The following is a 24,042-nucleotide window of genomic DNA, read 5'->3' on the forward strand; positions in this document are numbered from 1 at the left end:
TTAGGTTAACCCAATTATGTCCGGCGAAAGCTGCGCAGTCAAGCCAGACCTAACAAGCATTGGCAATGCCAATAGGACTAGCTTTAAAAGGAATGTTGTATCGCAATTTAACGAATTTAAATAAAATTGCTGGGGAATGGATATGTATCTTGTGGGACCAAATAACTAGAATATTTGTGTATGTTAAAAGCTCAGGTAACAGTTGGACTTCATGTTAGACCTAAACACCCTTTTAGGTTAACGAGGGCCCTTGCTCCCATCTGTGCTGCTGCCAGAGAAAAACACCACAAATTAGCTAGTTATCAAAGACACGTTAATAGCATTACCATGTCATGTGTGTAACCATAAAAATTCATGCTTAACCAGCTGGATAAATTAACAAAATGAACACAGCTATGGAGGGAAAGCCCTTTTTTGTGGAAGCACACAACTTCTGCACTATCAAAACATGTTCTCCTGGCTCCAAACATGTGGGTGAAGCCAAAGTCTCGGTCCTCGCATCCATGGGAAAGTGGAGCCTTTTGGTGGGTTGACACCAAATCATTTGAAGAAGAGACTCCTGCGGAAGGTGGGTAGGGAATTTGAACCCAATACGTTCCACCTGCTGATTCTTCAAAAACATTGCATTACCTGCTGATGTCCTACTGCTAAATGATTTCTCTCTGCAGATGGAAGTGACTAATTCCCCAAAATATACTTAAACGCTTTTAGGTTTACAAACACCACATGTCCCATGCTCTCTATCCACAACTTCACTTCGCCAATACTCCATTCTTCACCTCATCAGCTCCTGTAATACCTCAATACCATCCTCTGGCCCTGCTTAATTCTTCACCCTACTCCCTTTGTCCCACCTACTCTTACCCACTGACAATCCACATAGTACTGCCAAACCTTTTTCCTCCAATTTCGCTGGCTAACCAACACCTTCCAGACTACACAATTAACCCCTACTTTCACACTTGATCTCTACACACCTCTCTTCTATCACCGCTCTTTAATCACACCAGCCCCTCGCCACATGCCTGCACCCCTCCACTTATTTCATACCACGAACCACATCGAGATTAAGACACTGCCCCATCGCTGCTTTCCTCCATCCTGTTTCCACATCAACTGCTCTCCCTTGTAAGCAGTCCTTCCTCTCACCACTTTTCACCTACCTCTATTCAGTTCTGCGTGCCACTTTGAACGTGCATCTATTAAGGTCTTTCACCTCCCTCACCCAGTTCTAACCTGGCCAAATCTCGCGTCTGCCTTTTGATTCAGACACAGCCCATCACTCAGTCCACTATCAGTCCTATCAGTCCAAGGTCGGCTCCTTCTCATCATGCTGCAACTACCAATCCACCTTCTTCCTCCATCCACCGTCTAACCAAGATCTTCCTTAAAGCTATATTAATTAACAACTGCCAAAGAGCAACAATCTCATACTCCAAAGCAGTCAATCCAACCCAGTCACTGAAAGTTTGGTCGCTTACAATGCAGCCCCTAAGCTACACAAAACTCCCCCACAGGGCTAATCATTTCAGATCAGAAAACATCCTACCAAGAAAACAGAGCAACACAGCAGTCGTTTTATATTAGTTACTAATCACCAGCTTCCAAGAGTTTTTAACTGCAGAATGTTAATGTTTTGATATCCATCTTTTCCTCTTTGTTCCTATTTTACAGTATCCCTCAACAACCCAGCCATTAAATACACATTCCTCTACGCCACCATGACATCAGTATCAAACTACACCAACCGCTCTATTTGGGGTAACAAGAACACCAGGTTTGACAAGTCAAGCCTCACACCAGACCCCCTACGCTCACAAGCACTGAGCTTTCACCAACCAGTCTCACGCACAGCCAGACCATATTCAAAGGAATGCTGCAACACTTCAGAAGACTTCTAAATATCCAGATCAACTATTTTGGGAAATTACCTGCTGAGTGGATCTCAGGAAAAACTTCAATCTTAACCACATAATTCAAGAGACTAGTCAGACCACCAATCCAGACCACTTAAGTACAAGTTGCTCTCCACCATCAGTCAGGACACTCACAAGACCAGTGGCCCTACGAACACCCCTACACGCCCATGTTAACTAAAAGTTCTACAACAATCTCAGGAGCACTTCCCAAACCAATCATAAAGAAATCACTAAAAGTTCAATAACAATCTCAAGATCACCGATCAAACCCATCAAAAAGAAATCCAGCCGTGACCCAGCAGTTCTGTTTAGCATCAAAAACATTTTCCCAACAGACCAATTGAAGGTAAAGTCATAGGAAAATCAGCCTATATCCCTAAACCTTTCTAAGCCCCACATTAAATGTAACCCACGCAGAGGCCCTGAATTAACAGCTGTCGCCATCTAGGATGATCTGAAGACCACTCTACATCAACAATGTAGCCACCCACTCTCCTATTGGAAGTATCAGTCTTTATCAAAGTACATCACCATATCCTATTTATTACAACTACGGAATCACACTGGATTTCATGACATCAAATCAATAGACTCACTTCACCATCTTCCTTCTGTACCGTACAAATTAGGAGTGCCACAAGGGGCTACCCATTCCCCTCTCCTCATTAAAACATACCACAGCCGGCTCCAAAATCTTATTACATCCCTAAATCTCGCCTGCCACAATAATGTAGAGGACACCCAGATCATGCTCAGGCTTGTGTGGTATAATTGTGGTAAATCAAGGTAAAGTTAGATTAAGTTTTGTACTTATGAAGCACATTAGGCCATTAATAAACATACGCAGAGAATAAATTGGAGCTCAAAGCACTTCTGGATTGGTTTGCAATTCCAGTGTGTGGATTAGCAAACCACTTCAATGTGTTTCTGAAGCTCAGATTAGCCGATCGGTCCAAGGATTCTGTCTCATACTGAATAAATGTTACACAAAACTCAAACGGGTGGCTTCCTGCAAACCCCCCCCCCCCCAAAACAAAACCAACCAACAGATTTGGGGGGGGGGGGGGGGGGGTAACTGCTACTATGAAAACGCAAGATATTTATAAAGCATTGTCATGTGTACAGCAATCTGGCGCCTGTTGGAGACGGGGTGGTAAAGGGCCCTATGTACTTGCTGAGGCCACAGAGAAATCATGCTCACCAAGTTTTCCGATTAAACCTTTCAGCTTCAAGAAATTTGCCCCTAGAACTCAACGTTTGGACTATACTACCTAAAAAGCTGTATTAGTGGAGAAAGACTGGGAGTGTAAACTGCTTTTTGCATGAAGCAGAGATTGGAACAGGATACATTCTTTTATCAGGAGCCAATGAAGAGTGGCCATGGAAGAGATCGGCTCACTTCTAAATTATATAAACCCAATACTGGGAGCTTCGCTCAAGTTGGTCCGTCCGGTCCCAGGATCTTGTATATAGTTTTTTTAACACGGTGGAATATATATATATATATATATATATATATATATATATATATATATATATATATATATTTTTTTAAACTGAGCAACTTTCTCTGGAAATTTCTAAATGGTGGCTAAGACCTGCTTGGCAAAAAAAGTCCCAACACCATGTCCTGGGGACTGTCAAGCCTCCTAAATACTTTATGATTGAGCAAGTCAAGCTAACTTCTGGAAGGATGGTGGCAACCCTTGTTCACAAAAGCATACACAGGTCCAAAATTTCAGGTAAAGAAAACGTGCTTCTGTTGTGCTGTATGTGCCTGGTGACTTTCTAGTTTAGCAGAGATCCATTTCGCGTAACTACAAGGTCACTGATTTTCCCCTCTCTAAACAACCACTCTCACACTGTGCAATACAAGCTTACATAAACTACGCTTAACGGGTGCACTAAAGTCTTCTTTTATAACAATGCCACCATTAAAGGCAACTTCCAAACACCCATGACTATGAAGGAGAACTGGTTGTTGAAGTAGGATTTCAATAAATAGGAATTCAAAATAGGTCTCAGGTTTAAAGTCTATACACTGGATTCAAAATAAAAGGAACCAGTATTCAGAACGTGTTCGTAATGTTTGCAGGGTGACTGACGCCTCCATTTGCTGCAGCAGCCCCACTAAGTGCATGTTCTATGTAATAGCCTTTCTGGGAGGGCCTCAGCATGATGAATATACCTTTTGCTGATCTATTAGGTAATACTAGTTTAAACCGGGCCACCTCAATTGTGTGGTTGTTTTGAAACGGACAACAGATTAATACTTGGCTGGATTTTTGTCTGCAGCAGCGAGCAAAGTAGGATGGAAAGGATTCCTCATGTTGGTGGGGGGGCTTCATTTATATGGTGTATGCAAAGTCATGTTTACATCACAGACACTGGTCAGAGCCCAAATCACTTCAAGTGGGCACTCTGGGTTTAGAAAGATTCAGAATAGACTAAGACTGCATCACATTTTAAGATCGGCATTCATAAATCCTGAAGTATTCCCCCTAGTGAAACGTTTCCACGATAAACGTGAAACGTACAAGTCTAATTAGCAGGATTGGTTCTTACTGAAAATATGCACTTAAAGAAGCACTACAGAGTAAAAATGGATAACTAGGTTAAAACCGAAGACAAGTTTTAAAACGACTGAGCAGACTGCAAAGTGTGTACCCCCTAGAGCGCGACACCATCCCAGGGGGGGCGTGCCACTCCTCTCTAATCCCTTTGTTCCCTTCGTCCACCGCAACTCTTCGTGGAGAGGAAATCGACGGGGCACTACCTGCCCGTTCTTTTGTCTGGCTAATTCCCAGGAGGGGGTTAATTCACGGAGTTGATAGCTTCAGCTGCAGTGGGAGGCAAGGAGTCTTCTCTGCTAAAACCGAAAGCAAACAAACACACGCTTTCGGTTTTAGCAGAGGAGACCCCTCGCCTCCCCCTGCACCTGAAGCATTTCAGCTCTAAATTAACCCCCTCTTGGGAGAGTTAGATAACAGAGGCACAGCAAGTGCTCCATGGACCCATGTGACTTAGAGTATATCCATTTGTATCTCTTCCTTGAGTGACTTTACTATTTGTACATTTGCAAATTTTCTTTGTTTCTGTTCCTTGTGTGACTTTACATCTTGTACATTGGCAATTTTTTCTGTTTGTATCTTTTATGTAACGCATGTAATCCTAAATCCTTATGTTTTGCAACTGGTTCTTATGTAAAAGCGCTCTGACACCTTCGGGTAAAGTTCGCGCTATATAAAATAGCATTAAATAAATAAAAATAAAAAATTAGCTGGGTAGCTAACAAGGTAGAATTGAAGTGCAGTAACCAGCAGATTTAACACAGGTTCAGAGACCAATGCAGCTGCTACACCACTGGGAGCTACGCTCATGTATTTAAAAAAGCCGTACATATCCCCAAAAGTCAAGATGTACATTCGAAAAGGAATGTGAACACCTGTATTGGATGGAAGAAAACGTCAAATATTTGCAAATTGGTAGTTTCGGTTAAAAGTGCATTCCTGATATCAAAATCCCAAAATAACTGCCAGAACTAGGAAATAAGAGGCAGAGCAATCATTTCTTAAATTGTGACAAACAAATAAATACATACATCCATGCTGTTGCCCACATTTGTTTAGGTGGCTACTGCTGTATGTTGTAAATAGCGTGTTTCCATCATTCACTTTTAATGTGCAAGAGTCTATTACAGACATTTTGCAGACAAAATGTTTATGCATCATGCAACATCCATGTAAAAAGTTTATTTTAGATCAATACATGACCTCACATATGAGAAATGGAAGGGTGTGACAGATTATTTGCAGTAATATTATTGAACTGCTGTTACATACTGAAAACACACATCACTATCCTTGAATATCCAATGTATACATATTTAGTATTTGACCAAAGAAGGCATGAAAGAGCTGAGACTGGATCATAAAATCAAAGCTGGTCCGAACAGGGACCCCGAAAATACATTTGGCCCATAGGCCCCAAAATCCTTAAAACGTCCCTGAAAGTTTTTTAAAATTGCACAGGTTGGCGCGCAAAATGCAAGCCAGCTATGTGTTTAAACAGCCTGCAAATTAATAAATATGGTTATGAATAACAAGTATCTATTCATTTGTAATGTGACTTTTCTGTCTTTGTTCCCTTTTATTATCAGTCCTGGATCATTCATGAAGCTCTAGAAAACAATTAAAAATTCTTTCTATTTATATTTGCTGTTCAAAGTCTGCACAGACAAGTGCTGAAAATACAGCTTTAGGTGACTGCTTATCTTTCTACCATCTGTGACAATAAAATAATGAGTTGGCAACCCTAATCATAAGACTGGAAGTTTGAGGGATCAGCACATTATTTCCTCCACCCTGATCCCTGGTTACTGCCATATTAGCAATGGTTTAACACATTTGAAACCCTATGCTGCCGTCAATAACATGCTGAGTTACTTCAAGTGTCTGGGAATGCACCATGCATTCAGACCACTAGCTCCTCATTCTCACCCTTCACTTTCACCCTCACCCAGCACTCACACTGATCTCGATGCACTCACACCATTCACCCACTTACCCTCCACTCACAGTGATCACTCTGCACTCACAGCGACCAGTGCGCTCACACTGATCACCATGAATTCACACCATTCACCCGCTCACCCCACCCTCACACTGATCACCATGCACTCACATCATTCACCGACTTACCCTCCCACTCACAGTGATCACTCTGCACTTGCGCTGTTCACCCTGTACCTCACCCCAGTCACAAGAGCACACTACTCAACCTGCTCTCGTGACATCACTCACCTGTCCCCCTCACTGCTCCATCTGCAATCTCACTCCAATAAGCCCACCACTAACCCTACATTCATTCGTCCCACTCTGCACTAACATGCACACCCAAATTCATATGGTCACCTCACTCACCCCTGTACGGAATGTGCGCGTGGCGGTCAATTCCAGAAATATCTGTCAGGTGGTTGGGGGTGCAACATCTAAAAAAATTCAGCTGGGGGGGGCTCAACCTACAAAAGTTTGAAGACCTCTGCCCTAGAGTGTTCCTTTGGAGTAGTTTTATTTTATCCACTTTTACCCTGTAAGAGTTAATAACTAGTACTTGAGCTAATAACATTTCGTTCTTTTCCTAAAAATAGTTATCTAGTCTCCTCTTTTTAAGAACCCTGTATCCCCATTGATCGTTCGGTGCTGCAACAGAAACTGGCCACAGAGCGCGCTGTAGAATTTGCCTTTCATAGCATATTTCTTTAATCAACATTTAGTACAAGCGGGTGCACTACTATTTCTCACTGCAGCTGTGGCTTAACAAATAAACTGGCTTACCAGAAGAGGAAGACTAGGTCCTCCTTCCTTGTTTCCTTGGTCTCATATGTAGCATCGTAAAGCGCATAGCGGCAATCGTCTTTTGGAAGCATTTCGATAAAGCACTTGTACACATCTTCCACCTCATCACCAACCAATATCTCTTTTCCTTCTTCAATGATTATGTTTTTTTTGTCATCACTCAGGCGAAACACAACAGCCTTCTTTCTCTTCTTGATATCTTCTTGTGAAGCGCATTTTCTCACCTTCATTTCATTAAACACCTTGATGACATCATCCGATACAGTTACTCCGGAAGCCTGCAAAAAAAAAAAATTTAAAAAAAAAAAAAAATTAAGATTTCAAGTTAGTGACGAACTATTCCTTGACCATTTTTTTTATTTAAAAAACAAATCATAAGTTGTGTGGAAGTGATCTGAAGCAAGAGGGGCCCATCGTAGGCTAAGGTAGCCAGAGTTTCAGAATAACCACAGTAAAGGTCTCTTTTATGGAAGTCTGCTACATAGGTTCCCCTCCTTGTTCTAAAACGCAGAGGCTGAAGGATATTACATAAAAATTGTACACCCCAACCTTTACAGTGATCAAGAGGTGGAAAAAGGAATATATCACCTCAAATGAGAAGCAGACAAAAAATGTCATCTCGGAGGATATGTCGTGGATATAGGTTGCTTTTAAGTGCACCCATGCAATGATGGAAGGAAACTACTGACCTGGTCACTTGTGGGTAATAGTCATTTATCTCCTCGTCTCAACCCCAACAGTGAGCTAATGACAAACCTAGCTGTTCGGCTTCACCCCTTCCGGTGAAGAAAAATCTACCTCTGAAATACTTTCCATAAGGAATTTTAGTCACGTAATCATTATTACAAATCTGCATCTAGAACAGCAAAACAAAAAGAGGATTATGCCTTTCCTCCACCCTCAACTGCAGTCTATGATGTCTTAACGGTATAGGGTATAGACCACCTGGTAGCAAGTCAAAACCCACTTCCAAGGAAGCAGTCAACCACCTCACTGATCTCGCCTGGACTTGAGTTGGCACGGATTACACTTTACTTTCATAACATTACAAAGGGTTTACTTAAGCCATTTGCTCAACGTAAAAAGCAAAGATGATAAATAAATAACGGATTCGAACTGTTATGTGGGTGGCATGTTTTACTCTTGGAGCTACTGCCCATTTACTTAACTCAGTGGGGGTATCCGTACGTGTGCTCTTTTTGCATTTTCGCTGGTTTTGGAAGTTCCCCTAGAACTAGTTTCTCAGGGTCCCTCTTGTGTTTCTTTGGTAAAAATGTGGGTGTCAAGATCCCTCCTCGAAAAACCAAATGTAACTAAGAAAAAGTGAACCTTACTAAAAAGGTTGATTTCCCTCAGGATAAATCCTAAACATTCTTCGTACATCAATGGGGTGTGATAATTCCTCCATGTGGGGAAGGAAGCGGCACAAACTGGTAGTAAAAGTTACTCCAACAATGAAAAAGCTAAAGTACCTTGGATATAAAATAAGAATTAGGCCTCAAAATTATTTTGTCAGAATTTTGTTTTTTAAATGGCTGTGAACTTACCAGGACTACTTGCGCTCATTCTCCTTCCCCCCCAAAAAAAAAAATTGCCACTAAAATGAACACCTTACAAGACAAAAATATCAAGTCCACAGAACTCGGACTCAAATGGAGTTTTCTGAAGTACTTCCAATATTAGAATCCCAAGGGGTGGGGTTCTAACTGGGGGAAAGAGAAAGAAATCAAGATCCTCAACATGGTCGTCAAGACAGCAATATATTCCAGCTGTGGGCTCTTGAAATCCATCATCACTGCCCACTCAGCCTCTGAAGCAGTGACTGCTTCCGCCAGTGGAATCTATCCCAAAAGTCAGCTAATTCGGAGGAACATCCCATGTTGCTCAAATTTGTCTTATGGAGTGCCATACCCACAGCTGAAAGGGGGCGGGTGTCAAGGGCGCCCAAGGAAGAGGACTACCCTTCTGTGGGTAGTGCGCCAATAGAATCATCCTGTGTGCCCGAACAGCTGAAGAGGAAACCATAGCAGACCCTTCCAACATGGCATCACAAAAAGCCTTTCAGTCTGGTCCGCCTACGCGTTCTGTAGCACCCTTGCGGCTGAGGAAGTCAAAAAGGAGCACCTTGGGCCACAGAAAGAACAGGTCATTCATTCTCCAACCCTCTAGACAAATAAAATGTGTGCAGAACCAACACCTAAGAGCATTCTCCTGGGATACATAAAAATCCATCTCTGGCATTCCAAAACTCTATTATCTTATGGAAAGGTTTACTGGGTCAGGGTTAGAGCTACTGGGAAATTGTAAAAGGCTGGCTTAGTATATGGTACACACTTAAAGTGAAGTGCCTTGCACTACCCCAGGCAACACTTATGGTGATTTTAGTGGTCTTTAATAACCTTTTGAAAGTTCTCAAAGTGGTAGCCTTCAGGCTTATATTGGAGTGTTAAGCAGCTTGTTTTACCAGGTGGATTGTGTAGTGTAGGTAAAAAAAAAAAACAAAAAAAAAAAAAACAAGTGTGTATACATAAAAATTATTTAAAAAAAAAAATAAATTTATATATATATATATATATCTATTTATTACACAACACTCACTGACACATTGGTATCTCTTACCCAGAGACATAAATACAAATGCACAATACTTCACTTGCAAATAGGTATGGTAAGCACAAAATACAGTGGTCTCCAGGGAGAGACCAAACCATAAGTGAAATGCGAACAGCGATCAAAGTCGGGACTTGGACCAGGAGACACTGGAGCTGGGGGCATAAGAAACCACCCAAGTTAAGTACCCAGGAAGCCCACAGAGGATGTGCAGAGTGGAAACACAGCTGTGTGTCCAACAGAAGTCAACAGGGAAGTCGCAATTGCAGTTTTGGATAAGGACCCTTCCCAGTGAGTCCTGAAGAAACCCAGTGGAAGACCGAAGGATGGAAAGTCACCCCACCTGTGGATACCCCAGAACCAGGATACCTACACCAGGGAAGCCAATTGCATAGGTAGGTGTGAAGGGACGTCAAACCGCTGTAGACCACAATGGAGGTCTTCAGGAAAGATGCAGCTGGGGAAAACAGTGGAATCCAAGGGTGGATTCTCAATGTGAAGAACCTGTAAGCAGAGGGGACAGAGTCTATGCCACCATGATGTGACCATAAGGCACAGAAGAGCAATGCTAATCTATGTCAGACGGTTCAGAGGTGTTGACGGTGACCGTGTTGCTGCAGCTGTGAGGACCAGGTGACGCCGAGTAAGATTAGAAGCCGCGGACAAGCTGTCCCACGTCGGAAGTCGAGAATTAGGGAGTCAGTGTCTGGCGGGAACACCAACAGCCATGGCAGCTGCAACGGACGAGGAAAGCGAAGAAGGGGCAACGTTGGAACCAGCAAGGGCCTAGGGACTTGCCACAAGCAGGGGAGTCAGAGGAGGCCCAAGCACGCAAGGGAGCCAACTGAAGCAAAATACGACCCTCAAGAAGACCCACAGGCTGGAGGCACAGGAGCCACTAGAGCATGGGTACTCACAAACTTTCTCTCGGGGGCCGAATTTACAGTGTGGTTTGTGGCAGAGGGCCGCATCGGTGGGGGCGGGATCATTGGGGGTGGGGCTGGAGGGGGGTAAAAAAAATGGTGCAGTTTCAAAACATTACTAGACAATGCTGTATTTCCAAAGCAGATGTAACTACATGCAGCACATGTTTATAATATTTGTTTTATTAGCAGACAAGGGCAATCTTAAGTGGGATTGAATAGCAAAGTAATGGGTAAGCCTGCAAATGAAAAACAGGAAGCTTTCCTAAAGCCAGTGGTTTATGCAGGAAATGTGTCACTCAATAGGGATTTGAAATAAAATGGCATGCACACACACATGTATATACCAGCGCACGTTCACCCATAGGTATCTTAGTGCTGAATAACAGATGTTTATTGCTACCCAACTCATTTTATCGACCTCAGATGGATGAAAGGCAGGACCTGCCGGGATTTGAACCTGTGACCATGAGCTAGAACACAGGCCCCTGCAGTGGACGCATTAGTCCACTGAGCCACCAGACCCCGTGTGCACAGTGTGGGAGAGATATGGAGAGAGGAGAGAGGGGGAGAGAGAGAGGTGAGAGAGAGGGAGGGATATGGAGAGAGGGGGAGAGGTGCGAGAGAGGGAGGGATGAGGAGAGGAGTGAGCGGGAGGGATATGGAGAGAGAGAGGTGAGAGAGGGAGGGATATGGAGAGAGGTGTGAGAGGGAGGGATATGGAGAGAGGTGTGAGAGGGAGGGATATGGAGAGAGGTGTGAGAGGGAGGGATATGGAGAGAGGAGAGAGGGGAGAGATATGGAGAGAGGGGAGAGATATGGAGAGAGGGGAGAGATATGGAGAGAGGGGAGAGATATGGAGAGAGGGGAGAGATATGGAGAGAGGGGAGAGATATGGAGAGAGGGGAGAGATGTGAGAGGGATATGGAGAGAGAGAGAGGTGAGAGAAGGAGGGATATGGAGAGGAGAGGGGGAGAGAGGTGTGAGAGGGAGGGATATGGAGAGGAGAGGTGTGAGAGGGAGGGATATGGAGAGAGATGTGTGAGAGAGGGAGGGATATGGAGAGAGGAGAGAGGGGGAGAGGTGCGAGAGAGAGGGATATGGAGAGAGGGGAGAGAGGTGTGAGAGGGCTATGGAGAGAGAGGTGAGAGAAGGAGGGATATGGAGAGAAGAGAGGAGAGAGGTGTGAGAGAGGGAGGGATATGGAGAGAGGAGAGGTGTGAGGGAGGGATATGGAGAGAGGGGGAGAGGTGTGTGAAGAGGGAGGGATATGGAGAGAGGAGAGGGGGAGAGGTGTGAGAAGGAGGGAGGGATATGGAGAGAGGAGGAGAGGTGTGAGAGGGAGGGATATGGAGAGAGGTGTGAGAGAGGGAGGGATATGGAGAGAGGAGAGAGGGGAGAGAGGTGTGAGAGGGAGGGATATGGAGAGAGGAAGGAGGGATATGGAGAGGAGAGGTGTGAGAGGGAGGGATATGGAGAGAGGAGAGAGATGTGTGAGAGAGGGAGGGATATGGAGAGAGGAGAGAGGGGGAGAGGTGTGAGAGAGAGAGGGATATGGAGAGAGGAGAGAGGGGAGAGAGTGAGAGGGCTATGGAGAGAGAGGTGAGAAGGAGGGATTATGGAGAGAAGAGAGGAGAGCGGTGTGAGAGAGGGAGGGATATGGAGAGAGGAGAGGTGTGAGAGGGAGGGATATGGAGAGAGGGGGAGAGATGTGTGAAGAGGGAGGGATATGGAGAGAGGAGAGGGGGAGAGGTGTGAGAGAAGGAGGGAGGGATATGGAGAGAGGAGGAGAGGTGTGAGAGGGAGGGATATGGAGAGAGGTGTGAGAGAGGGAGGGATATGGAGAGAGGAGAGAGGGGAGAGAGGTGTGAGAGGGAGGGATATGGAGAGAGGAAGGAGGGATATGGAGAGAAGAGAGGAGAGGTGTGAGAGAGGGAGGGATATGGAGAGAGGAGAGGTGTAAGAGGGAGGGATATGGAGAGAGGGGGAGAGAGATGTGTGAAGAGGGAGGGATATGGAGAGAGGAGAGGGGGAGAGGTGTGAGAAGGAGGGAGGGATATGGAGAGAGGAGAGGTGTGAGAGGGAGGGATATGGAGAGAGGTGTGAGAGAGGGAGGGATATGGAGAGAGGAGAGAGGGGAGAGGTGTGAGAGGGAGGGATATGGAGAGAGGAGAAGAGATATGTGAGGGAGGGATATGGAGAGATGGGAGAGAGGTGTGAGAGAGGGAGGGATATGGAGAGGGGGAGAGGTGTGAGGGATTGATATGGAGAGAGGAGAGAGGAAGAGAGGTGTGAGAGAGGGAGGGATATGGAGAGAGGAGAGAGGGCGAGAGAGGTGTGAGAGAGGGAGGGATATGGAGAGAGGAGAGAGGGGAGAGAGGTGTGAGAGGGATTGATATGGAGAGAGGGAAGAGAGGTGTGAGAGGGAGGGATATGGAGAGAGGAGAGAGGGCGAGAGAGAGGTGTGAGAGAGGGAGGGATATGGAGAGAGGAGAGAGGGGAGAGAGGTGTGAGAGGGATTGATATGGAGAGAGGGAAGAGAGGTGTGAGAGAGGGAGGGATATGGAGAGAGGAGAGAGGGCGAGAGAGAGAGGTGTGAGAGAGGGAGGGATATGGAGAGAGGAAAGAGGGGAAGACTTCAACAGACTGCAATGTTTACAGAAGGTGTAACATGAGCCCCTCCCTCACTTATTTATCTAGGGAGCCATCAAAAATGCTGTGCCCGCGCCCTTTTTATTTTTTGGGGGAAGTCCAGACAGGGATTAGCCTTTCTGTGCAAGACCACTCCGAGGTGACAATCCTTCGAGCTTGCTGCTTTCCCACGCCGGCAAAGACGGTTCTAGGGGCCAGGTGACCAAAGAGAACTAATAGCACTACCTAAAAATAGGTATAGCCCGCTAAAGAGAGCTAAAACGCCCACAGAGCAACACTTGCTTGGCTTACCTTTATCAGACCATTTGGAACCCATCCTAGGTAATGAGAGAATAAAAGATACATCTACATTCCTGAAAGAAATTTGAGTACAGGGCAGGGACACAGCGCTATTTAAAAATGGATTGAAGAGGAATCCCGGGACCTTGCAGAGAAAAGTTTGTAACAAAAAAAAGCATCAAATCAGCTGAGTTGCCAGGGGTGACAGCTCCACCTCAACTTCAAAAGGACTTTGACGGAGAAGAACGACAATCTTGTAAGAACAGACTTTGGTACCGACTCAGGATTAAGGGGCAAAAGAGATTCATTTACAACTATTTGAACAGTGCAATGCCATGAATATTCAGCAAGTAAAATAATTAATAAGTATTTATTTTAGCAGATACTACACTGACATTTTTATCTACCCAAATGAAAAACCCACAATTTACAGAAGCGTTTGCACAATAGGAACAACTGCCCATTCTGCCCTATCACCACTCTAACAAAAAAGCCATAAAAAGTTTAAAACAATTCTTGGATGGTGGAGGGAGGGGTTGGTTAAGCCCCTTTTAATACACACTGCACTTTACATTCTATGAGACGAACGAAGGCCTCTGGCCGAAAAGGGCCAGTCGTTTTTTTCCTGATGCACTGTTATTTGCTCTCAGTCCAATTGAGAAGCAAAACAATGAAAAAAGAATACAAATTTTGAAGAAGCTATTAACACCGGCTGGAAGGACTGTGCATTGTCTTGGTGGCTGCGGTGTTTACCTCGGCATCCCCGTGAGGTGGGAGACGCCTCCATGCTCACAATTTGTTTTCAAAACAGCGTTAATGATAGTGGGTGTGGGTGGGGAGGTGGAAACAAGGGGACCGAGGAGGGAAACAAGGAATATGCGGGGTCACAGAAGATGCGGGGTTAGACGCATGGTGGGCGGCAGGACTCAGGACACGTACCTGCAGGTTAGGAAGACAAATTGTGAGCATGGAGGTGTCTGTTTTGAGGCACGGGCCAGGCACGAGCCAGGCCCTTGCGACCTCCGTAGAAAGACCTTTCCCACAGGCGAGGGCTGGCTTGTGCCTCAAAACAGACACCCCCATGCTCAAAATTTGTTTTCCTAACACCGCTAATGATAGTGGGTGTGGGTGGGGAGGTGGAAACAAGGGGACCGAGGAGGGGGTCAGAAGCATGGCGGGTGGCAAGAATCAGAACACGTACCTGCGGGTAAAGGAACTTTGAATATTCTCCGACTAGAAGGCTGCTGCAAAGATTCTCCGGGGCTGCAAGGACGTCAGGAAGCTTCCGAAAGGTCCTTTAAGAGTCAGCTGTAAAAGCGCTAGTTACAGCTGACTTTTAAAGGACCTGTGGTTCGCGCCGGCCGGGTGCCGTATGTGACGTCACAGAGGCAGGCCAATTAGAGGCAAGCAGTAAGCAGAGACGATGGCCGCAGGAGCAAACGTAGTGAATAGGTATTGTATACGTATTCACTACGTATGTTCCTGCGGCCATCTTCTCGGTTTACTAACTTCCTGGGAAAAACGTTGGTATAATGGAAAGCAGGTCCGCGGGCCGCCAAGGAAGGCCAGGTGGGCCGCCACTGGCCCGCGGGCCGTACTTTGAGTACCCCTGACCTGGAGGATCTCGAGAAGCTCACCAAGAAAGGCCCGCGGTCCAGAGGATGCAGTGAGGACACTGTACTTGACAGGAAGAAATGCGGGAGCTTCTTGTAGCCCGAAATTCTCTGGAGTGCAGAGCTAACAAGTCATGGCAACAGCAAGTCGACACGGTGCACAGGGGTTTGGTACCAGTGGTTCAGGTGAGGGGTACTGGCCTCAAAGTTGCAGAGAGGATAGATCAGGCCTCGAGGGAGTTGCAGAACCACCATCTGTGTTGCTGAGCCGCTCGTGGACACCAGGAGCAGCAGACTGGTCAGGTTTGTTGCAGTGCCTGCAGATGCAGGGAGATTACTTTGTGTGTCCTTGATGCCAACAGGTCTGTTAAAGATCCTGGCTGAAGCACAGATGAAGAAAACTTGCAAAACAGCTAGACCAGCAGGAGTCTTCCGTGATGCAGTCTCTGTTGAAGGAAAAGTCGGAGTATCCAGATGATTGAAGAGTGACGTGGTTTCAGGCTTGTATCTGATCACACAACAAATCTAATACACCATGCACAAGTAAGCCCTTAAATACCCTAGGGAAAGGGTTGACGGCTCATGGGTCCCTTCCAAAGGAGGGGCTGGATAGAGAGTAGTACATTCCAGTGTCCTTTGTCCAGTTTCGCACCAGAGCAGGATCCCAGGGCTCCCCTAAACTGGAGCATGCAAGGAGGGTACCAAATGTGCCTTCAAAGCAGTCTGGTGGCACTGGCAAGCGCCCCCACTCCACTGAGTTGTGTCTGGGAGGTGGTCACACCTCCCTGTGACAGGAAACCTATTGTTCTACCATCCCCAGCTCGAGGTTGGCTCAGCAGCAGGAGGGCAGAATTAGGTCTGTGGTTGGCGGCAGCACTAGCTTGCCGTCAGACCTTGAAAGGCTGTAACTGGGAGTAAGGGGGGGGCACAACAAGTGAGCTCCCCAGTACATGGGATCATACTTCCAACACTTGAATCGGTGTTAGGATATGATTCCAACATGTTTGATACCAAACATGACCGGGTTCGGTGCAGCCACTATGTAGTTAGACAACTTGTAATGACTGATACAACCATATGTATTAAAATGGCTGACCGCAATAGACTTAATTGTCTGACAAACAACAGTGCAGGCTGCATCGCCGTGGAAACAGATAGGGGCCTTATTTCCATTCCGTTGCCGGATGTTCATGGCTTCCTCACTTCTCTTCCCCAAGGTACAATTTTCTGCCGCTGTTATACGGTATGATCTTCGCTCCGATGAGCACTGCTTGTATGACCTGACCCTAAGATTACGTTGTTTTGGGAAGTGCGGGGAGTGCTGCTCCTTCCCTTACTGGTCTACGTGCTGGAATCCTATGGTCCTGGGCAACTGTCTCAGCTGTGGTGCCTGTTGAGGGTATAGGATATACAGGATTTCTCATTTCAGCGAGCTTTGCTTGTAACACCCTCGAGTGCACCACTACCTGAACACCTGGCTGAACGATGGCAAGAAATTCCTGCTCTGTAAATATGTAATTTATAAGTGTCCAAGCCTAATCGCTGTTAAAATGTAATCCTGAGTGAATTTGCCATATAAATAAATAAAACTAATCACTAGTATATGTAGTAGACCTTTGTACTTACTACCATTCCTATGTGATTTTAGAGTTTATCTGTTTGTATCTCTTCCTTGAGTGACTTTACAACGTGTACATTTGTAATTTTTTCACTCCTTTCGCTCCACTTGTACATTTGCAATTCTTTTCCTGTTTATATCTCTTATGTAACTCATGTAATCCAAAGTCCTTATGTAACACAACTGGCTCTTTTGTAAAGCACTCCGACACCTTCGAGTAATGTTCGCACTATATAAAACAGCAATAACTTATACAAAAATACAAAGTCTGGAGAATCAACTTCAGGGTTTGTAGGGGTGTCCTGCTCATGCAGGGGCACCCTCACAATTTTAACCAAGCACCCAGCTTTCAGGACTGAAAGGCCTGCCATGGGGTGACTTCTGTTTCCTTCCACCTGAGGTCACTACACTTAAAACCTATATCTGTCATGAGAGGTGAAAGCACTAATTCACAAAGGTTGCAATGGCAGGCCTGTAGTCACAGTTTGAATGGTCTCTCATGGGTGGCACAATACATGCTACAGCCCATGGGATACCCCTGGTGCACCTATCCCCAGGGTACCTCAGTACCATATATTAGGGACTTACAAGGGTACACCTGTAGCCAATTGTAGATGTAAAACAGTACTTACCATGGTCAATTTAGGGAGGAATTACAGTGACTGGGGTCCTGATTAGCAGAATCCCAGTCAGACTAGTCAAAAAACATAACACCACCAGTTTTTGCTTTTCGGACAGAAGCGATAACACCTTTCCTTGATCCATTATTAAGCGCACCTCTATGTACTGAAGATACTGACCCGTGACAAATGGGACTTCTTGAGCTTTATCAAAAACCAATGATTTTCCAATATCCTGTAGACCTATTCCACTTTCTGACAAGCTTTCAAAACAGAAGAGCAAAATCAACCAGCTGTCCAAATAAGGGAAGATCGAATTCATCCCCCCATGGATCAGCCCAACCAAAAGTGCTGACACCTTGGTAAAGATGCTCAGAGGTCAGCCCAAAGGAGAGGACTTTGAACAGGACCTTTCTGAGGAGAACCCTGCAGCACAATGTCCAGAATTAATTGGTCTGCACTGGACGCCTTCCAACAGTCCTGAAAAGGCATCAACCTGCTCCCACTACTAACTGGTGATGCCAAACAGTCATGGAGATGAATTTGAAGCTCCTGCAGGCTGTACACGAGAACTTTACAGATGGAGAGACTGCCCATCCACACCAACAAAAGGGCTGATTAACAGCTTAAGGCTGGAAATATGACCCAAAGAGCATTTTCAAGTTGCAGAATACCCCTATCGCAGAAAGCTTTGCAGGTAACAATTTCCTACCCTCTACAGGTTCTCTTTTAACCCATGTCGCCAATGTCCTCCGAAGAGCTTTGAGCTCATAAGAGTCCACCTTCCACAACGATCTGTATTTGCCTTCTTTCAGCTATAGGCGACCCTGCCGCTTCTGCCCCCAGTGAATCAAAAGTAGTCTGACAGAAACCAGACTTGCAGCTCGATCATCAAAAAGGTGGAGGTAAACTTTGGCCCTTGATCAATCTGTTTTGACATTTTCTAAAAGGCCTTTAATAAATGGCTATATTGAATAATAATTGGGGTATGGAGGCCCGGACTGCAAAAGGCTGAATATGCCCTGTTCACTGGCAATTCTATCTTCGTATTCAACAGGGTCCAACAATTAGGCCTTTTCTGATATAAACATCCTGAGAGAAGAAACTTGCCCCATCAACAAGTCCACCCTAACCTGTGAATAAAAACTGCCCCGCAACCCCAGTAGAGTATCTTCTTACCACAACAACAAAAAAAGGTGAATTATCCACCTCCTTCCATTTGTCTGTCATTGCTTTTCTGATACCTGCATGTGGAGGTAAATGCCATAGTTCTTTTCTCATGTACTGGAGAGGTTAAAAAAAATAGTCATTCTCTTGGAGCGAAGCCTCAAGGAACCCTAAATGTTCTCAAGTGCTGAAGCACTTTTTTCAACTTTGCCAGCTGGACCAATCTACCCTCGACTTCCTCCTCCTCTAGATCTTAATCATGGGAACTCATCCAGGGCCTCTTGACAAAAGCTGGGCCTCCATTGCTTTAAAGGCTAAAGATACACCTAATTAAATTATTCACTGTGTACCCTCCCCCTCTCACCCCGTGGGAATTTGAGCTTATGGCTGCTGTAACTCCACATCTTCTGGGACACTTGGCTCCTCCATATGGTGCCTCTTGGTAGCACTCTTCTTGTGGGGATCCATGCCAGCCATCAGCAATCGCCCAAGCATATTGGAGACAGATATAACACAATGTGTCCTTGCTAACAAAATACCTGCAGTTTAAATAAACCAGGAGACTACCAGCAGCTGTTAATAACTCAGGGCACGTTATCCACGAGACTACCAAAACGTTAAACGTCAGTCATTGGTTGTTCTCAATTACTAGTGTTTCCAACCTCTTTCCATCCAAACAATGGGGTCTGAACAAAATACTGGGGCAAAATTGTACACTACACAATCATTTCATGTGTTCCATATGGGTCTGCAAGAGCAGGACCCCCATGCGTGCAAAATGTCACACACAAACAAGCATTTGCAATGCAATAGGTCTTGCATTTACGAGAGTTTAATCTATTGCCATGTTTAATGACAATGCCTGTTTTTTTAAAACAAATAAAAGGCATATGATAGATTGAAAGGGTTCGACAATGTTCGTTCTGGCGGAATCATTTGGGATGGCATCTGTGCAAACGATCATACCTTTCACATCCAAAGGAAATTTGGCAACTTTGGATTTTGCACAATGCATACTTTCAAAAGTCATTTTTTGCATGACATTTGCATTAGAGGACATGTATTTCCAGTTTCAAGCGCTGCTACTTGGGGCTTTTAACATTGCCATGGGTCTTCACAAAGGTACCAGTAGTAGTAGCTGTTCTACAGTCAAGAGGAATTTTGTTGTGTGCTTCCTCGTTTACTAAGGGGCAGTATTGTGTGGAGAGGACAACCAGCATACTATAGGAGTTGGGTGTCATCCTGGATCTACAAAAATGTCAACTGATACCAGTTCTTGGGCCAATGGAATTAGGCGGCTGTAGACGCCCAAAATATGCAGCAGGGTTGAGTAAATTATGCGACAAGAAAAGGAAAATAATGCAATGCAGCACATTTTGTAATAGCATTACTTCATTCTTTTGTCATTTTTACATATTTTAACACTGAGGATGGATTGCACCTCATTTTAACACCCACATATAGCAGAAAGCAACAGGCAGGCGACCAGGGAACCTTTTGAAAGGGCCTTGCTCTTTGTGGCAACCTTATTTACTGCAGCTTTAGTAACTTTTGAACCGTTTGAGCTAGAAACAAAAAAAAAAAGAATCACTCCTGTGAAGTAATAAAAATAGTGTGTGCCAGGTTCAGCTCCTGTAGTAAAACGTTTCCCTGTACTCTTGCATCTAAACTTCATTTCAGCTCTGCCTCACTACCAAGATGCCAATATAAGGTGGGTAAAAATGGATCGCCTAGGCCTCAGAAGCATGCCACCGGCAAATATGAAGCACTGGATTGCCCAGCCCTCAGAAGCCTGACACGGACTACCTAATCTCGGCGTTACAGAATACCAAGGCTAATATTAATTCCACCGGAGTCCTCATTCATCTACCGCCACACACGTTTGCCCTTTATCTCACAGGTTCTTTTTAGGTCTCGTGACCTATCAATGCGCATGCGCATTGAGAGAAGCGAGACTATAGGGCTTTAAACAAAGTTTACCTAACTGTGGCGATTTGGTGCTGTGCCCGTGGCTTTTAGGTCAATGCGCAAGCGCATTGACCTAAAATGCGCGTGCACATCATCAAATCGCCGTCTGTTCCCTCAGCCGCACTCTTCCCACACCTTTGAAGTGAAGCTTAGCTTCACTTCAAAGGCCCCGGCTGCTTCACACCCTCATGCCGCTCTCCCCGCTCCGCCCCCTCCCGCCGTGTCGCATTTCTCCTCCCCCACTTTCACTTTGACGGCCGCAGGCAGTCTCTCGTGTTTCTCCTTGTTTTCCTACTACACTTCCCTTTCCTGCCTTTATTACAGGTACTCTTGAAGTATATCCACGGTGACACCGCCTGGAAGAATGCGGTATAAAGCGATCTGTACACTGAAAGCTTCCTTTGCAAGTAGCCATTTCCTTTTCTGTGTGTAGTAGAGAATAATAATACATACCGAGGCAGATGGAAGTCAGTGCAAACATTTTTATTTGTGAATCACGCACATGGATATCTTGTTTTTTTATGTAGCGCTTTAGATCGCGTCCGTGCCATTTCTAAGCGCTGCAAAGGGCATGCGCTAATGTTTCCTAATGTAATATTACCCGATCTAGCCGCCTCTGAGTGTTGAAAGGCTGGTGGGCCGTCTATGTCCTTACACTAAGGAACTTGTGACACGGAGACCACCGCATGTCTCAGCCGCGATCGTGCAAAATCATGGCGCTAGCTATCCTACCGGCATAAATTAGCTTGAATTAGTGCAGCAGCGTAAACAAGGCTGCGACACAGCACACCGCAGCGACGGACATTAGACGGCCTCTGCTACAAACAAAAGGGAATATCAATGCAATAAATTCGCTGAAGTGCCTGTGTGCTTCAAATAGCGCACTACCACGCCACGCGTCCTTGAAACGAGGTTCACTTACTGCAAGGGAAGACTATTAAACAGCTTTAATGGAAAGCTGCAGACACGGTGTGGTGCTGCATTAAGCTGTCTCTTGGGGAAGTAGGCCTTAAGTGCTTGTTGTTGCGCTGCGCGCTCAGTGCCCGGTCTGTCTGAGCATCCCGGCTTCATCCACCACCACCACCACATCCACCGCATCCACCACCACCGCATCCACCACCACCACATCCACCGCATCCACCACCACCGCATCCACCACCACCACATCCACCACTACATCCACCACTACATCCATCACATCCACCACCACCACCGCATCCACCACCACCGCATCCACCACCACCACATCCACCACCACCACATCCACCACCACCACATCCACCACCACCGCCACCACATCCACCGCCACCACATCCACCGCCACCACATCCACCGCCACCACATCCACCGCCACCACATCCACCGCCACCACATCCACCGCCACCACCACATCCACCACCACCACATCCACCACCACCACATCCACCACCACCACACCCACCACCACATCCACCACCACATCCACCACCACCACCACCACATCCACCACCACCACCACCACATCCACCACCACCACCACCACATCCACCACCACCACCACCACATCCACCACCACCACCACCACCACATCCACCACCACCACCACCACATCCACCACCACCACATCCACCACCACCACCACATCCACCACCACCACCACCACCACCACATCCACCACCACCACCACATCCACCACCACATCCACCACATCAACCACCTCCATCACATCCACCGCCACATCCACCACCACATCCACCACATCAACCACCTCCATCACATCCACCGCCACATCCACCACCACATCCATCACATCCACCGCCACATCCGCCGCCACATCCACCGCCACCACATCCACCGCCACCACACCCACCACCACCACCACCACATCCACCACCACCACATCCACCACCACCACATCCACCACCACCACATCCACCACCACCACATCCACCACCACCACATCCACCACCACCACATCCACCACCACATCCACCACCACATCCACCACCACCACATCCACCACCACCACATCCACCACCACCACATCCACCACCACCACATCCACCACCACCACATCCACCACATCCACCACATCCACCGCCACCACCACATCCACCGCCACCACCACATCCACCACCGCCACCACATCCACCACCGCCACCACATCCACCACCACCACATCCACCATGACATCCACCGCCGCCACATCCACCGCCGCCACATCCACCACCACCACATCCACCACCACCACATCCACCACCACCACATCCACCACCACCACATCCGCCACCACCACATCCGCCACCACCACATCCGCCACCACCACATCCGCCACCACCACATCCGCCACCACCACATCCGCCACCACCACATCCGCCACATCCACCACCGCCACATCCACCACCGCCACATCCACCACCGCCACATCCACCACCGCCACATCCACCACCGCCACATCCACCACCGCCACATCCACCACCGCCACATCCACCACCGCCACATCCACCACCGCCACATCCACCACCGCCACATCCACCACCGCCACATCCACCACCGCCACATCCACCACCGCCACATCCACATCCACCACATCCACCACATCCACCGCATCCACCACATCCACTGCATCCACCACATCCACCACATCCACCACATCCACCACATCCACCACATCCACCACATCCACCACATCCACCACATCCACCACATCCACCGCATCCACCACCACTGCATCCACCACCACTGCATCCACCACCACACCTACCACATCCACCACACCTACCACATCCACCACACCTACCACATCCACCACACCTACCACATCCACCACACCTACCACATCCACCACCACATCCACCACCACATCCACCACCACATCCACCACCACATCCACCATCACCACCACCACATCCACCACCACCAGATCCACCACCACCACATCTATATGTGTGTGTGTGTGTGGCTTTGTGTGTGTGTAGGTGCAAATGCAATGTTCTTGGATTTTCGTCACAATAAAATACACTGAACATAATCTTCACAAAAGTGATTTACAAACGTTTAAGCTATTGCCATTATAAATTACAATACATTTTATTTAAGTAATTATTTACAAAATTAAAAGCCATTGTTATTTGTAATATCAATACATGTAAGTCACGTAAATACAACACATTGCATTACAAATGCTATAGGTGTCACATTTGCGAAAGTTAAAACTATTGACATTGTAACTGACAAAGCTATTAATTTTGCTATTTTTAAAACCAACACATAAATAAAAAAAATCAAACTTTCCTAATGCGAGACCTATTGCATTTCCAATGCTTGTTCATCCCCG

At 46.4% G+C, this 24,042-nt stretch overlaps 1 protein-coding gene across 2 annotated transcripts in view; it reads right to left on the minus strand.

Annotated features, from left to right (window-relative positions):
- The window catches only part of LOC144781736 (cofilin-1-like), a 66,316-nt gene that overhangs the window by 36,108 nt on the left and 6,166 nt on the right, over positions 1 to 24,042 (minus strand). For both annotated transcript variants that reach the window (XM_078660712.1, XM_078660713.1), the window contains exon 2: positions 7,256 to 7,554. In XM_078660712.1, the coding sequence (XP_078516838.1) occupies positions 7,256 to 7,554 (299 nt within the window). The remainder of the gene's footprint in view (positions 1 to 7,255; positions 7,555 to 24,042) is intronic.

The sequence above is a fragment of the Lissotriton helveticus genome, chromosome 9 (assembly GCF_964261635.1).
Source record: "Lissotriton helveticus chromosome 9, aLisHel1.1, whole genome shotgun sequence".
NCBI lineage: Eukaryota > Metazoa > Chordata > Amphibia > Caudata > Salamandridae > Lissotriton > Lissotriton helveticus.